This window comes from Papaver somniferum, unplaced genomic scaffold (assembly GCF_003573695.1).
Source record: "Papaver somniferum cultivar HN1 unplaced genomic scaffold, ASM357369v1 unplaced-scaffold_137, whole genome shotgun sequence".
In the NCBI taxonomy this organism is placed as follows: domain Eukaryota; kingdom Viridiplantae; phylum Streptophyta; class Magnoliopsida; order Ranunculales; family Papaveraceae; genus Papaver; species Papaver somniferum.
This window is the reverse complement of record NW_020622934.1, coordinates 18863725-18878431: the sequence shown is the minus strand read 5'-3', so window position 1 is coordinate 18878431 and position 14707 is coordinate 18863725. Positions and strand designations below refer to the sequence as shown.

The window sequence follows — 14707 nt, the reverse complement described above, 5'->3', positions numbered from 1 at the left end:
CCCCATTCAGCAATAATGTGGAATCCACTCCACTCCACATCACAAAAACCCACAGCCTCTAGAAATTCTGATATTGTTTGGCTTTTGAACCACGGAAAGCAGTCAAATGCCACTAAGCCTTTATGATTTGACAAGAAAATTGAAAGATTCGCATAGACATAATTTGCAACTGAAAGTAAACTTTCAGCATATCTTAAGATTTAATTTGCTGATAACATATTGCCTTAATCTTACACAGAACTTCTAAAATTTAAAATAGTAACGTAAGTATAATTAGGGTAACCTCTATTTTTCCTTAACAGCTTAACTTACAAAAAATCTAAATATCAAATTCGCTGATGCATATTAGCTTAATCTTAAAATAGCATTTGTTAGTAGTAACATAAGTATAACCTGTGTTATCACTATTCTTCGTTAATAGCTTAAATTCCACCCCAGGGTGTTCTGATAATATATGTTGCCACCTCAAGAGCTCACCTGCAGTTGAAATTGCATGAGAACACATACCAGCATCAGCTTTACAGAGTGAAACATCGAAAGATACATGACATATTATACCAATCTGAGTAGTTGCTAGATAGACTAGCCAAGTCTATTCAGAAAGCATTTTGCACATACATACCAACAAACAAAAAGTAAACATGCCTATGTTTGTTAACTGCTTAAACGTATGTTAACCCAGTTGTGGTGCCTTAGGAATAACTAATTTATCCGATTACATGGAAAAATCAATTTTAAAAAAAACAGGGAACAAAGTTTACTTTCGCAATTTACCCAATATTGAAAGGGTTTTTATTTCCTAACCATGTAGTAAGATTTTCTGGTGCATAGCATTAGAGATTTAGAGGGGAATACGAGAAATCCAATAACTGCCCAAAAATATGAGAAAGGATTCTATTTCTTTATACGGACAGAACTGGCACTTCTCTTAAAACTTACATTGTCGATGCATCTAAGAAAGTGAGATGAGGAATCTAACTCTTCGTGGCAATGAAGTCATAAATTGGTTCAAATCAGATAAATTACCAAGAACTTGAGGGGGGGGGGGGGGGGGGGGGGGGGGGGGGGGGGGGGGGGGGGGGGGGGGGGGGGGGGGGGGGGGGAATGTATCAGCAAGTTAAGGTAACCAATATTGCGAGTATTCTTTAAAACTGATCGACACTCAAAAGATGGATGTCGGAAATCTTTTCTAGAGTTAAAATCGTGGTGGAAAGAACAAAAACAAACGGGCACAAACATCTCTAAGGAGAAAGAGGCCGAGGTAAGCCTATTATGAAGCTGGTAAGGCTGTCAAAGTTCTTCTCTAATCAATAATGTTCTTATTGAGCAACCTTTAGGTTCTGATGCTTATCTACTTGTCTTGCAAGTATTGGTCTACAAAATCTGTTGAGTAAATGGTGGTTGACTGCATAATTTGTTGAGATCAATATTTATGTTAACCAAATTAAATCTATAGACAATTAGACATAAATACTAAACAACTAAGATGTGTCATGTGTCATGTGTCAAATGTAAAATGAGTGACAAACAACAACATACCTGTCTTAGAGTTAAGTGGACTTTCGCTTTTTTGTTGTTTTCCGGCGTTTGCTTCTCTGTTCTTTTCCTTGTTTGCTCCCTTGTTCTTTTTCAAAATCTTCCACGAATTCTTTCACAGTGTCAATTGGGATTGCAAGGTCATACGGTTTATCTCCTTTGGCAAAAATTCCAATTAGCAATCCACGAGATGAAAAAACAGGTGCACCAATTGAACCCCTTTGATATCCGTGGAGATTGTTGCTGATCTGGATACGATTCTTACTCTCAATCAATCTTCTATGAATTGAAATGTATCCAATAGTGAATGTACCCCGATTCGACCCAGCATTTGATATACAATAAACATTTCGACCTGTTTTTATCTCCTCCAACTTGCCAAAATTGACATATTTCATAGGGCTTCCTTCAACAAGAAGACGTCTCTCAAGCAATGCTAAATCTTTGTTCGTATCAATATAAATCACTTTACAGTGAATAAAATTCGACCCTTCAAGATGCCTTAGAGAAACGGATGAATTACCATTGACAATATGTGCAGCAGTTAGTATATAGCCTCCTTCAATTATAACGCCTGTTCCAATCATCAGTTTCTCGGATTCCGGTTCTTCAACCACCTTAGGATCCTGATCTTGAAGCTGTTGACCGGGATCCCCGTCCGTGAAGTAATTACTTTCATCTTCTTCCTCCACTTCTTGTATAGGTTTAATGATATACAGATACACAACAGTATCTTTCATCTCCTCATAAAATGTTCCGTTATCTGGAATACAGTTTCCCTTAGATTTCTGTTCATATGAAACACTCTCCATGAACCCTAATTAACACTTGAGTTTGGTTGTTTTTGTTTAAGCGACAGAAAGGGACGAAGCTGCAGAGATGAGGGGCGGGTGAGTTATTTTGGGGAGGATTCTGGATTAGATTTTTAACTAGGGCTGCCCAACGGGTAGGGTGGGTAGGATATGGCCTATACCCGCCACCCTACCCGTTTATCAACGGTTAAGAAAATCTTTACCCGCCACCCTACCCGCCAAATAATGGATAGGGTAGGATACGGTTAAAAAACTGGCGGGTCGGGTAGGGTTGGCGGGTAGGAGTAGGGTATGTGCACTTCTAGGTAGGGTGGATAGGATATGGTCTATACCCGCCACCCTACCCGTTTACTGGCGGTTAAGAAAATCTTTACCCGCCACCCTACCCGCCAAATAGTGGATAGGATAGGATACGGTTAAAAAACTGGCGGGTAGGGTAGGGTTGGCGGGTATGGGTAGGGTATATGCACCCTTATTTTTAACACTTGTGTAAAACGAGGAATTTTTTGGGAAGTATGGGTCCTAAAAGTCACATGCAATCAATAGCTGCGAGCCACCATAAAACCAGACTAGATTTGGACTCAAACTTTGGTCTATTGTTGACCGGTCAAGTTATGATCAAGCAAACTCCTCGTTTATAGTGTTGGGCTGTTGCCAGTTCTTGCATAACCATAATTTTGAGCATACCAAAATCTTTCAAAGCATACTGAATGAAGACAAAAAAGGTCGTTGAATAGCAAAATCAGATAACCCCTTAACCCAAATTTTTTTAATGGCAAATCTGCCCTTTACGTATTAGTGTTAATAATCTTGATTAGTGATTAAATATTTTGTTTAGAGATTAAGATAATTTTCAGAATTATAAGAGTTGTTTAGATGAAAAATATGAGAAAAAAAAAATCAAAGTTTTGGTTTGGTTAAGAAGGAGAGAAAGAGAAGGAGAAAGTGAGAAAATTATAATTCTTGATTCAATGGAGGATGAGGAGGGTCATATATCATCTAAAAAACCTAGGAAAATACACATCAACTACACCAATGATTCCCAAATGGCTGATTTCTTAGATTATGAATCATGGTTCGGCGAAACAGGTTGAGGTTCGGCTCACATCTATGAGCCGAATCTACGAATTGATGAACGGTTCGGCTTACTGAATTTGTTTACTGCATGCGCCGAACCTATAATTTCCAATTCCCACCCTTTTGCTAGACACTAGTTCGGCTTATATGAAAGTTTCATAGTAAGCCGAACAAAATCCTGAATAGCCCGGAATAGAATCATTACTAATTCGGCTAACATATCCAAATTCGTATGTGCCGAACATAATTTTTTAATTTCTGGGTTGAAATATTGTTACTGGTTCGGCACATATGGAGAATATCGTATCAGCCGAAACCTCTTATGTTCAAGGTTCGGCACATAATATGATTATCGTCTGAGCCGAACATGAATTTGTTAATTTTTGGGTTAAAATATTGTTCGCGGTCGGCACATATTGAGGATATCGTATAAGCCGAAACCTGTAAATGTTCATAGTTCGGCACATAATGTGATTATCGAATGCGCCGAACCTGAAGGACAAATGATTCGGCGTGTAACTAACATTAGAGGATAAGCCGAACTCTGTAAATTCGGCACATAACTGTTAATCTATTCATTAAAACATGAAATTGACGGTGTCCATAACCCAATCCCAGCACCATTAAAAACAAAGTTCAGCACCTTAAAGCAAAGGTGTTTGCAACACCATAAAAGTGTACTTAAAACTTAAGAAAAAGTGTACCATAAAAGTGTACATAAAAGGGCATTTAACCACGACCCCTCTTCTTAGTTCCACGACCACCTCTTCTTCCACCTTGGTCTTCATCTTCCGACGCATCATTACCGGGTTGGACGGTAGCACCAACTTGGCTTGTACCTTCACCAACTTGTCGAGACCTCTTAGTGGTAGGCCTTTGTTCGGGTTCCTCGGGTCCTTGTCCTTTGTTGATGATTGCATCCCACTCGTCGATGAGGTATTTTTGTTCTTCCACGGTCATTGTTGTTTTGCAACCAAGTTTGGCCTTCATTTTCTTCAACATCTCCCTACCCGCGACAACCTATTTTTCATTTGAGAACAACTTATAACCATGAGGTTGAAGACATTTTTACCATAACTAATATATGAAAACAGTATAAAGTGAAGTCATTCTTACCATAACCTTGAAAGCCTTGACTACATCTTCGGAAGTAGACTTGTTGGTGATCTTGATTGGCCTCGCCTTCCCCTTATCAGATATCTTTTGCCTTTTCTTATTGATAATGAAGGGATGAGAAATTTGGTTATACCAATCCATATAGCCCGGATCCTCTTCACATGGATCATCAAGTAAAGGTGTTAACTTGGACGCATCTAATGTGTGATTGTCTAAATTATTCCAAAACTCAACGGTGGGATCAGGATCGTACTTTGGTTCCCAAGATGAAGTGATGCTTTTACTTCCCTTACCACTCTTTGGTAACAACCTGAATTTCTCGTCAAACAAAGGAACCTTTTGGACACATCCTAATTGACGGAGTACTCACCTAGGATCGTATATAACATAACCACCGGGGTACCACAATGGCCCATGATACATACCTACCGGCATATCCTCATCTTCAACAACTTCATCTTCTTCATCTTCATTCTCATATGGTTGAAAAGCGACATCATCAACACCAAGACAGTCTAACGTCTCTCTCAAACTTGCCACCAACTTCTTTTTGTTCCTTTTATTGGAGTCCTCGTACGCGTACCGTGCTGCAGTTGGCTCAGTATCAACATAATCGACATCTTTCTCAAATACTTTGGCCAAGTTCAAAATTGGGAAATGGTCATATATCCACACCTGCATCGAAAGAACCATATTAAAAAATCAAAGGAATTGAATTGATAGAAACAAGTTTTACTTGGAAACATCAAAGTAAGATTAAAGTTTGCAAACTCAGAGAACTGTTCGGCTTATATGGATCAAGTATTATAAGCCGAACCAAGTAATAAAAAACTTCGGCTAAAAAGGTTTTATGGTTATAAGACGAACCATACTCTGAACTCCCAAAAGTTACCTGGAGCAAAGTGAAGTTCCCTCCGATGTTTGTACTTGTCAACCTAGACGCGGTGGCAAGTTGGTCCAGCAGGTAAGCGAGCGTAGCCGTTCCCCAAGCAAACTTGTTACAAGTTTCAAGATTCTTTACCAATTGGAGATAATTAGCATTTACCTTGTTTCCGGTAGTGTCGGGAAAGATGTCTCTACCAAGAGTATAAAGCAAGTAGGCAGTTCCGGTTTGCTTCACTTTGACGGGATCCATTATCAACAAACCTTGTGTGACTCTTTCCTTTGTATTCTCAAACTCCCTTTTCAAGTTAGTCAACTTGATCTTCTTATTCTTCTTATTTTTGCCACCTGGTATGAAAACGGTATCGACATCTTTAACTGATCGACAAAACTCCAACTCAGTTTTCATTGAACCCCAACCAAGGCATTCCAGGTACAAATTGTATAGCTCATCCCAACTCATGTCATAAAAACCAGCATTCACACTTACACCCCTTGCTTTAAGAACTGTAATCTTACTAGCCTCATCAAGAGTGATTGACATCTCTCCAAAAGGTAATTGAAATGTGTAAGTTTCTGGACAAAAGCGCTCGGTAAATGCAGAGGCCGACACACTATCATATTCCTTATGTCCATAATTGATAGCAGTCCATAAAGCACTGGCTTGTACGTAAGCAATCACCTCAGGAACCTCTTCATCAAGACTCCATTCCGCTGCCCTCTGGTGTCTCAATACTCGGACTGCACGGTTGTGATCAGGAGTCTCATAAATTCTCTTCGCCCAAGAATCGGCATAACCAATCAACACATTTCCTCCATCTTCCGGAAGACCATGAGGCAAACCATCTGATCGAGGTGTAATTACGTCATCTTCATCAGGAATGTGTAAACCAGTGATTCGTCGATCATCATCGTTCTTCTCTTTCTCGGGTTCTGCCACCTTCTTACCTTTCTTGTCTTTATTGGGTTTTCCTTGGGGTTGTGTTTCTTGATGAACTTCTTGATTATCATAAACTTCTTCATCTTCAGCTATTCCTTCTTCTTGTCTTTCAATTCTTACTTGTCTTTCAATTCTTACTTCTTCTAAAGTTCCTCCTCTACCTCCCGCTCCCAATTTTTTCTTACCTCCTCGTCTAGGATCGGGAGTTTTAGAAGTAGAAGGTGTTACCTCCATCTTCTTCCTCTTTGTAGCTGCATTGGTCCTGACACAAGTATGAAAGTTATAAGACTAATTCGAACAACAAAGAGATTTGGAAAGCCAAAAACTTGTAAGAAAATAAGAAGGCTCGGCTTACCCGAAATAACACATATGAGCCGAATCATGTCTTGAAATTTTTATTAGCTTACACAGAGAGTGGATCGACTCATACCACAAAACAATTATAAGCCGATCCCATATATTTGGCTCACAACCGATACCGTCGAATAAGCCGAATCTATGATTATGAACTCAAACATGTATTCGGCGCAACATGATATAATATAAATAAGCCGATCCTACACACTTGTAAAATTTATGAAATTTTAACAATAATATTCGGCGCAACACTAATACTATCGAATAAGCCGAATCTAGACTTATGAATCGAAACCTTTATTCGGCGCAAAACTAATACAACCATACAAGCCGATCCTAAGCACATGCAAAAATTCTGAAATTCAAACAACAATTATTCGGCACAAAACTAATACTACCATACAAGCCGATCCTACGCACATGCAAAATTATTAGCCGATCCTATATATTCGGCTCACAACCGATACCGTCGAATAAGCCGAATCTATGATTATGAACTCAAACATGTATTCGGCGCAACATGATATAATATAAATAAGCCGATCCTACACATTTATGAAATTTTAACAATAATATTCGGCGCAACACTAATACTATCGAATAAGCTGAATCTAGACTTATGAATCGAAACCTTTATTCGGCGCAAAACTAATACAACCATACAAGCCGATCCTAAGCACATGCAAAAATTCTGAAATTCAAACAACAATTATTCGGCACAAAACTAATACTACCATACAAGCCGATCCTACGCACATGCAAAATTATTAGCCGATCCTATATATTCGGCTCACAACCGATACCGTCGAATAAGCCGAATCTATGATTATGAACTCAAACATGTATTCGGCGCAACATGATATCATATAAATAAGCCGATCCTACACACTAGTAAAATTTATGAAATTTTAACAATGATATTCGGCGCAACCCTAATACTATCGAATAAGCCGAATCTAGACTTATGAATTCAAACATTTATTCGGCACAAAACTAGTACTACCATATGAGCCGATCCTATACACATGCAAAAATTCTGAAATTCAAACAACAATTATTCGGCACAAAAATAATACTACCATACAAGCCGATCCTACGCACATGCAAAATTTCTGAAATTCACAAAACATATTCGGCACAAAACTAACACCATCGAATAAGACGATCCTAAATATAAGTCTCTGTGTCACCAAGTTCGGCTCAAAACGGATTTCAGATATACGCCGAGCCATTCAAATGCACTTTCAGGGTTCAGTTTCAAGAACAGCTCGGCGCACATCTAAGATTTGTTTTGCGCCGAACCATACCCTGTAACCGTCGCAGAAACATGATTTTGACGAATTAAATCAATCAAACCAATCAAAAACATCAAATACGAGATGGGTTTGTAAAACTAACCTTCTTATTCTCATTTGTGGAGTTGGTTCTTCTTCAATCTCTTCTTCCGGTTGATTTTGTGGTTGATTTTGAGTTTCTTCTTCACTCTCTAAATCTTCTTCTTCTTCAATGGGTTGTTCAATCGCTCGATTAGAACGAGATACTGGCTTACGACGAACCATTATATAGATGATTTTAATCGTCGACTAAATTTTCACGAATCGACGATTAAATTTCCGCGATGATACGATGAAAAAAAAAGGAAGAAGAAGGGTTCGGCTGTTGTGGAGGAGGAAGAAGAAGGGGTTAGGGATATGAAACTGATTTTGGTTTATTGATTATAGGTTTTTGTATTAGGGATAGGGATAGATTAGTAGTAATTTAGAGAATTTAAGGGCATATAGGTAATTGAACCACCCCATAGGGTACCCCTTATAAGGTCACCCAAGTTAGGACTAGTCCTTTGTATGCCTTGAAAGTTTTAGGCATGCCCAAAATTGGTGTTCTTCTTGCAGGTCTATTGTAGTTTACATTCTCATCTTGGAAAGGGTGTACATTTGCTACCCATATCCATTGGGCTTTCAAACCGGAATCGTCAATTAAAGCTTTCGAACGACGATAAAATCGAGTGATTTTTTTTCCTGAATGGAGTCGATACTCGATAGTCGATATGAGAGGATGAGAGGAGAGTTGAAAGGGTGTTATGAGTTTTTATGGTTCAGGGAATAGATATGAACCGGGGGCTTTTGGGTTCAGGGTTTATTGGTTTTTAATTTTATTTATTATAAATGAAGAGTTTATAAGTAATTTCACCAAAAATTGGCACTCTCTTGTAATTTTTGGTGTGGGTATAATTTCGGGAAGACCCCAAATTGTATTTTGAGGCCCCAATTAAACCCTGGCCAGATTGGGGTATACCCAAATTAATTGGCAGGGTATACGCGATTTTAAGTGGATTATTTTTAAGGGCTAAGAAGTTACAAAACTGCCCTTTCCCATTATAATTAAAAGTAAACCTAATTCACCATCTCATTTCTTTTTCATTTTCATCTTCCCCTCTTCCCTCTTCTCCTCTACCATACCGTTGAAATTGGTCCCCTCTCATGAAAAACCGATTGAAAACTCGTCGATTAATTCGTCGTAATTGTCAATTCGAAAATTCCGTTGTCAATTAATCTCTTCAAAAATGCATAACCCGAAGCGTATGAAAAAAAAATCTATAAGACCTAGTACTGAAGACCCTGGATTTTCAAAAGTAATTTAATACAAACGAAAAAAACACAGTTGACAAAGAAGAAATTACTGAAACTGCTGAAACCGAAGAAATGATGCGATTGAGAAAGTAAGGATCGGCTAGAGCACTGCTCGGTCGAACTCACAAGCGTTGCTATCTAAAGCTTGTTTGTCAAGTTTAATTGCCAAAACTATAAGTCTTGATTTCTAGTCTACTTATAGCTAAGTCTCGTACTAGGATAGTAAGTGTAGTTGATCTCTAGACTCCACGACGTTCATTATGCAAAGACGAAGAACTACTCAAGGAACTGGTGAAACTTCATCGACAAAAAGGTATCTGGAGACTTGAACTTATCTATCACTCAAAATTCTATCTATTTTATCTCCTATCTTGAGACAAAAGTCGTATGGCTATATAGACTTCGATTATACACATTTGCTATTTCGAGTCGAGTTTATCTCGCTTCTCTATTTATCGAAATATGTGTTGGTAAGCTTTCGCTTTGGCCAAGTTCATCTTTACTCGTGACGAAAGTCATGTTGATCATTTCAATTTATTCAAAACCACTTTGATGAAAAATAGTTTGTGGATAACAACTATATAACATCCTCTAAGAATGTTTCAATGACTGAAATGAGAGTTTAGAACATGTAACCATCTTTGGGCATAGTGTGCTTTCATATTTGTGTAAAAGTCCAAAACCGGGAACCCAAAGTATGCGTACACGTATGCGTACTGGCGGTTGCTGGAAATCGGGGATAATATGTGTACCCGTACGTGTACTGGCGGAAAGTTCACGTCCGTGAATTTCTGCTGGAGCTTGGAAGTGAAAACAAACTCAATCACGCGTAACTGTTTGCATACTTAGGTAGGTTACTTTCTAAAATCGGTTTGTTCATGAACTAAAACATTTATATATATTAAGGAATGCAATCTTTGCAAACCGTGGCTATAATGTTCATGAATCGATTCGAGTGAATCAAAATCGATTTTGCTTCGATTGTGTCTTGTATATTTATATGAGATCTAGGCAATTGAACAACTCTCTAACTATTTCATTTGAGTCATTTGAACTAGTTATGGTGAATATGAATAAGGTTGATATGAAAGTGCTCGTATGGCTAACCATTGGTTAACTATTGTTGAACCAACTAGGTGTACATGTTCAGGTACGGTTACTCAAACCTAAATGAAGCTACATTTCATTTGTGTATAACAAGCTAAATTTTATCTAATGTTTGGAAGATATTAGATTGAATATAATAAGGTTTTCATGTAACAGTGAATATTGAATGCTTTGTTACCAAGGTTACCTAGATTGCAAACCTTGATTTGGAGACTATATAAAGGAGAACTCTAGCAACTGGGAAACCTAATTCCCACGCCTCCTGTGTGATACTAATTGTGTAAGCTAGAGTCGATTCTCCTTTAACCTTAGGTTTATCTCGAGACCCTGTAGGTTAAGGACTTGAAGACTTCATCGAGATTGTGAAGCCATACCCAACTACTTTCTCTGTAGTTTCATAATCTTATCTTGATGTTTCTATCGTGATTGAGTACAATCATAAGATTGGCTTGAGACTTATATCTCTGATAGGCAGGATAGAAAAGTAGTCACACCTTCGTCTCATCGTTTGTGATTCCATAATATCTTGTTTCGCTAGTCGATTAAGATTATTGTGAGGTGATTGATATTTCTAGGATGTTATTTGGGATTATAAGTCCGGTATATCAATTGGTTGATGTTCACCTTGATTTATCAAAAGACGGAACAAAACTCGTAAGTATTTCTGTGGGAGACAGATTTATTTATTCATGTAGACTTTTCTGTATGAGACAGATTTGTTTACTAAATCCTTCGACTTTGGGTCGTAGCAATTCTTAGTTGTGGGTGAGATCAACTAAGGGAACCAAGTGCGTAGTATCCTGCTGGGATCAGAGACGTAAGGAGCGAAACTGTACCTTGGATCAGTGTCAGATTGCTTGGGGTTCAACTTCAGTCCAGACCGAAGTTAGTTTGTATTAGGATAGTGTCTGTAGCAGCTTAATACAATGTGTGTTCAATCTGGACTAAGTCCCGAGGTTTTTTTGCATTTGCGGTTTCCTCATTAACAAAACTTATGGTGTCTGTGTTATTTCTTTTCCGCATTATATTTTGTTATATAATTGAAATATCACTGGTTGTGCGTTGAATCGATCAATTGGTAAATCCAAACTTTGGTTGTTGATTGAAATTGATTGATCCTTGAACATCGGTCTTTGGTACCGTTCAGTTATCTCTCGTATATTCAATCGGGCTCACAAATTATTATTTGTTTGATTGCGAATTGAATTGAGAGATTGAAATATAACTCTTTGATATACTTTTCTTAAGATTGAGTATGACTGTCTAGTTGATTCTCTTGGAATTATATTGGAGTTAGTCCATACAGATTGCTAAGTGAAATATTGGGTGTGGTTGTTAGACCCCCGGTTTTTAAGGGTCTACTCATAACCCATAATCTATGAATTCATTCCTGTTTGAAGGGTAAAAACTGGTTCTGATGTTTTTGGTAAATTTGGGGTGTGTTGATGAGAAACGAATGCAAACCCTAAACAAATGCACTACACGGGAATACTTTTGAGTTTGAGAGATCAATCTGTAAGACTCTGGACTAAACCAAGCAATGGTCGTTCCAGAATCAATTCGGTCACAAGGTGAAGGAGAAGGGTTGATCCTAGGGAGGGAAGCGGAGAAGGTGCTTGAGATCAGAATGTTGAATTATGAAATGTGGTTGTTTTATGACTTGTATCATAAAATGGTTTCTGGTTATTGTGTTGATAACACTTGTGTCTTCCGCCGTCGAAATAGGTTCAAAACCTATTTATACAAGTCATTTGAGAAAAACCCTGATCTCGTAGGAAGTGGAGAAGATTAAGTAGTGGAGTAGTGGGGTTGTATAAGAGGTGGTGATCATCACGCGGTCACATCTTCACCCACTACTCTCATCGTTGTTAACCGTTCGTCCCTTCCTGATACGTTCTCGTAATGGGCATGTTGCACGTCGCACGCTGTAAACCGCCAAACCAATACCCCAGTGAGCATCCCCAAGTTTGTGACATGTTTGATATCTCGAGTAAGTGGGTTGAGTCGTGGGACTCGTTGCTGAAAGCAGCAGGCGGTGCTTTTTGGTTAAATAACAAATTATTTGTGAAACCAATATTTATAAAGTATTGCTTATAATCGATGTTTGCGAAGCATCGCTTTCGAATAAGCAGCTGAAAACAGTCGATGTGCTAGAAGCATCGCTGTTTTTGAGCTCGATCGAATCAGTCACGGATTGAGCGTATTAAAAAGGTAGCACGACCGGCCACCTTTGGGCGATCGTTCGAATGCCCTATGGGCGAACTTCCACTTGGTCGATCACTCCTTGTGGAGGAGTGATGGCCAGTGGTCACAATGCTACTTTGTTAGTTTTCTGAAAATAAATCTACACCGTCCAACTAGGCTAGCGAAGTTGGATGGTCGTGATTGATTTGCGGCAGTTGTCTACTGCCTTAACGCGATTTTTAGGGTTTTGGGGCCGAGCGGACAACCCCTTTTGGGCGAACGATTCGAGACACTGCGTACTAGTTCGAGCAAGTCGATCAACCTCGTGCAAAGATGGGTTGTCGATGAGCATGTTGACATCTTCTGGGCCATCTAAAATTAGATCTAAGCCACTCAAATCAGCTAGCAAAGATGGATGGTCGTGATCGTTTTGCGGCAGTAATGTGTTGCCGCAAATTGATTTTAGGGTTTTTGAAACAGCGTGTTCACGCTACTTTGGGTAAGCGATTTGATATGCTCTGGTTTTGCAGTGGACAGGTCGATCGACCAAGGTAGGAGTTGTGCCAGCGGTGAACACGTTGGCACCTCTTTGATCGTTCGAGATGCGATCCAAACCGTCCAACTAGGCCGGATAAGTTGGACGGACGCGAAGCGTTTTGAGACCCCTTTTGTCGGTCTCAGCTCGTTTGAGCTATTTTCAAGTGGCGCGAACACCCATGTTTGGGTCAGCGTTTGAAGCGATTGTGAATGAACTACATAGGGCTCGATCGACTAGGGCAGTAGTGGGCCCTCTGATGGTCACTATGGTGATTGCCTAGTTCCGTTAGGAGTAGTCTAAGTTTGTTAGATCGCGCGGCCAAATCGTGTGGCCGTGATTATTTTTGAGACTGATGTGGATAGTCTGGATTTCCCTTAAGGAATTTAAACGCGTTTGATCGCGCTAACTTTTAATTAAAAGGTGTGTAAACACGCTAATCCCTTTGGCATAGGGTGGTCTAGCCTACGCGAGTGTTTTCATGCAGATTTCAATACTGACACTTCGGGATATTCGTGCTACTCTGCTGTGAGTGAACATGAATCGTCATGTCATGCCAACATTGAAAGTTCAGCTGGGGAACATAGCATAGGAAAGTATTAGGCGGGCCATGCATTAGTAAATAATGCGATAGGTTGAAATTTATAGAATATCTGGGGTTGCTGCTTCACGCACTATTCCGATAAATTTCATAAATATGTTGAATTGCTCGATACATATATAAGTAAAATAGTTTATGCACTCATTACTTTTAAACGGTCTTTATTCCTTTGCAGGATGACAACGCTAAATATAGGGTATTACGATTCTAACTCTGAACTGAAAACCACCATCAACAATTCCAAACAAAACCTAATTTCAAAATGTTAATCACCTAATTAATTAACTAAACTAATTAACCTAATCAAATTTTTTAATGTTGATTAAACGAGAGTAGATTAGCCATTTTGAAAATAATTGGTTCAGGGATATTGTGTTTTACTTCAAAATAATCCGGAATTTATCTCCTTATGTATACCCCAATTTTTTTTCTTCCTAAAATAATAAACTTTTATTTCGAAAAGAAAGATTACATGTTCATGAGAAAGACAGGTTTATCACCTAATCATTTTCCTATTATATTATGTCTTTTGCAATGCTTAAGATTAGATTATGTTAACAAAAATTTCATAATATATCTTTAACCGATAGAGTATACCCCAATTTGGCACGGAATTAAATGAGGTGTTCAATCCCTATATCTCAATGTTTAATGTCTACCCATCCTATCCTCTATCCGTATGAAAGCTTCTTAAATCAACATCAGCCGTTGATAACCACAGAGTCTAATTTATTTTCCCATCCGTATCACACCTTTAAAACCAATAAAACAGCAAACAACGGAAAACCAAAATCCGTATGCAACCTTTTTAAATCAACATCAGCCGTTGATAACAACAAGCCTCTAACTTTTTTTCCCATCCGTATGATACCTATTCAACCAATAAGAACCCAAACATCTAGCCTCTTCAATCCTCTATAAATTCCCATT

At 38.6% G+C, this 14707-nt stretch overlaps 1 protein-coding gene across 1 annotated transcript; it reads right to left on the bottom strand.

Moving 5' to 3' along the window:
- Positions 1-268: 268 nt before the first annotated feature.
- Positions 269-2415, bottom strand: LOC113334975 (probable periplasmic serine endoprotease DegP-like). Its single transcript, XM_026581199.1, has 2 exons — positions 1540-2415; positions 269-477 (listed from the first exon to the last, which is right to left on the bottom strand). The coding sequence occupies exon 1, from the start codon at positions 2346-2348 to the stop codon at positions 1551-1553; it is 798 nt and encodes a 265-aa protein (XP_026436984.1). The 5' UTR covers positions 2349-2415; the 3' UTR covers positions 269-477; positions 1540-1550.
- Positions 2416-14707: the final 12292 nt, after the last annotated feature.

What these genes read in the sequence shown, in the direction of transcription:
- LOC113334975 (XM_026581199.1), bottom strand. Translation starts at nt 2,348, where the DNA reads ATGGAGAGTGTTTCATATGAACAGAAATCTAAGGGAAACTGTATTCCA.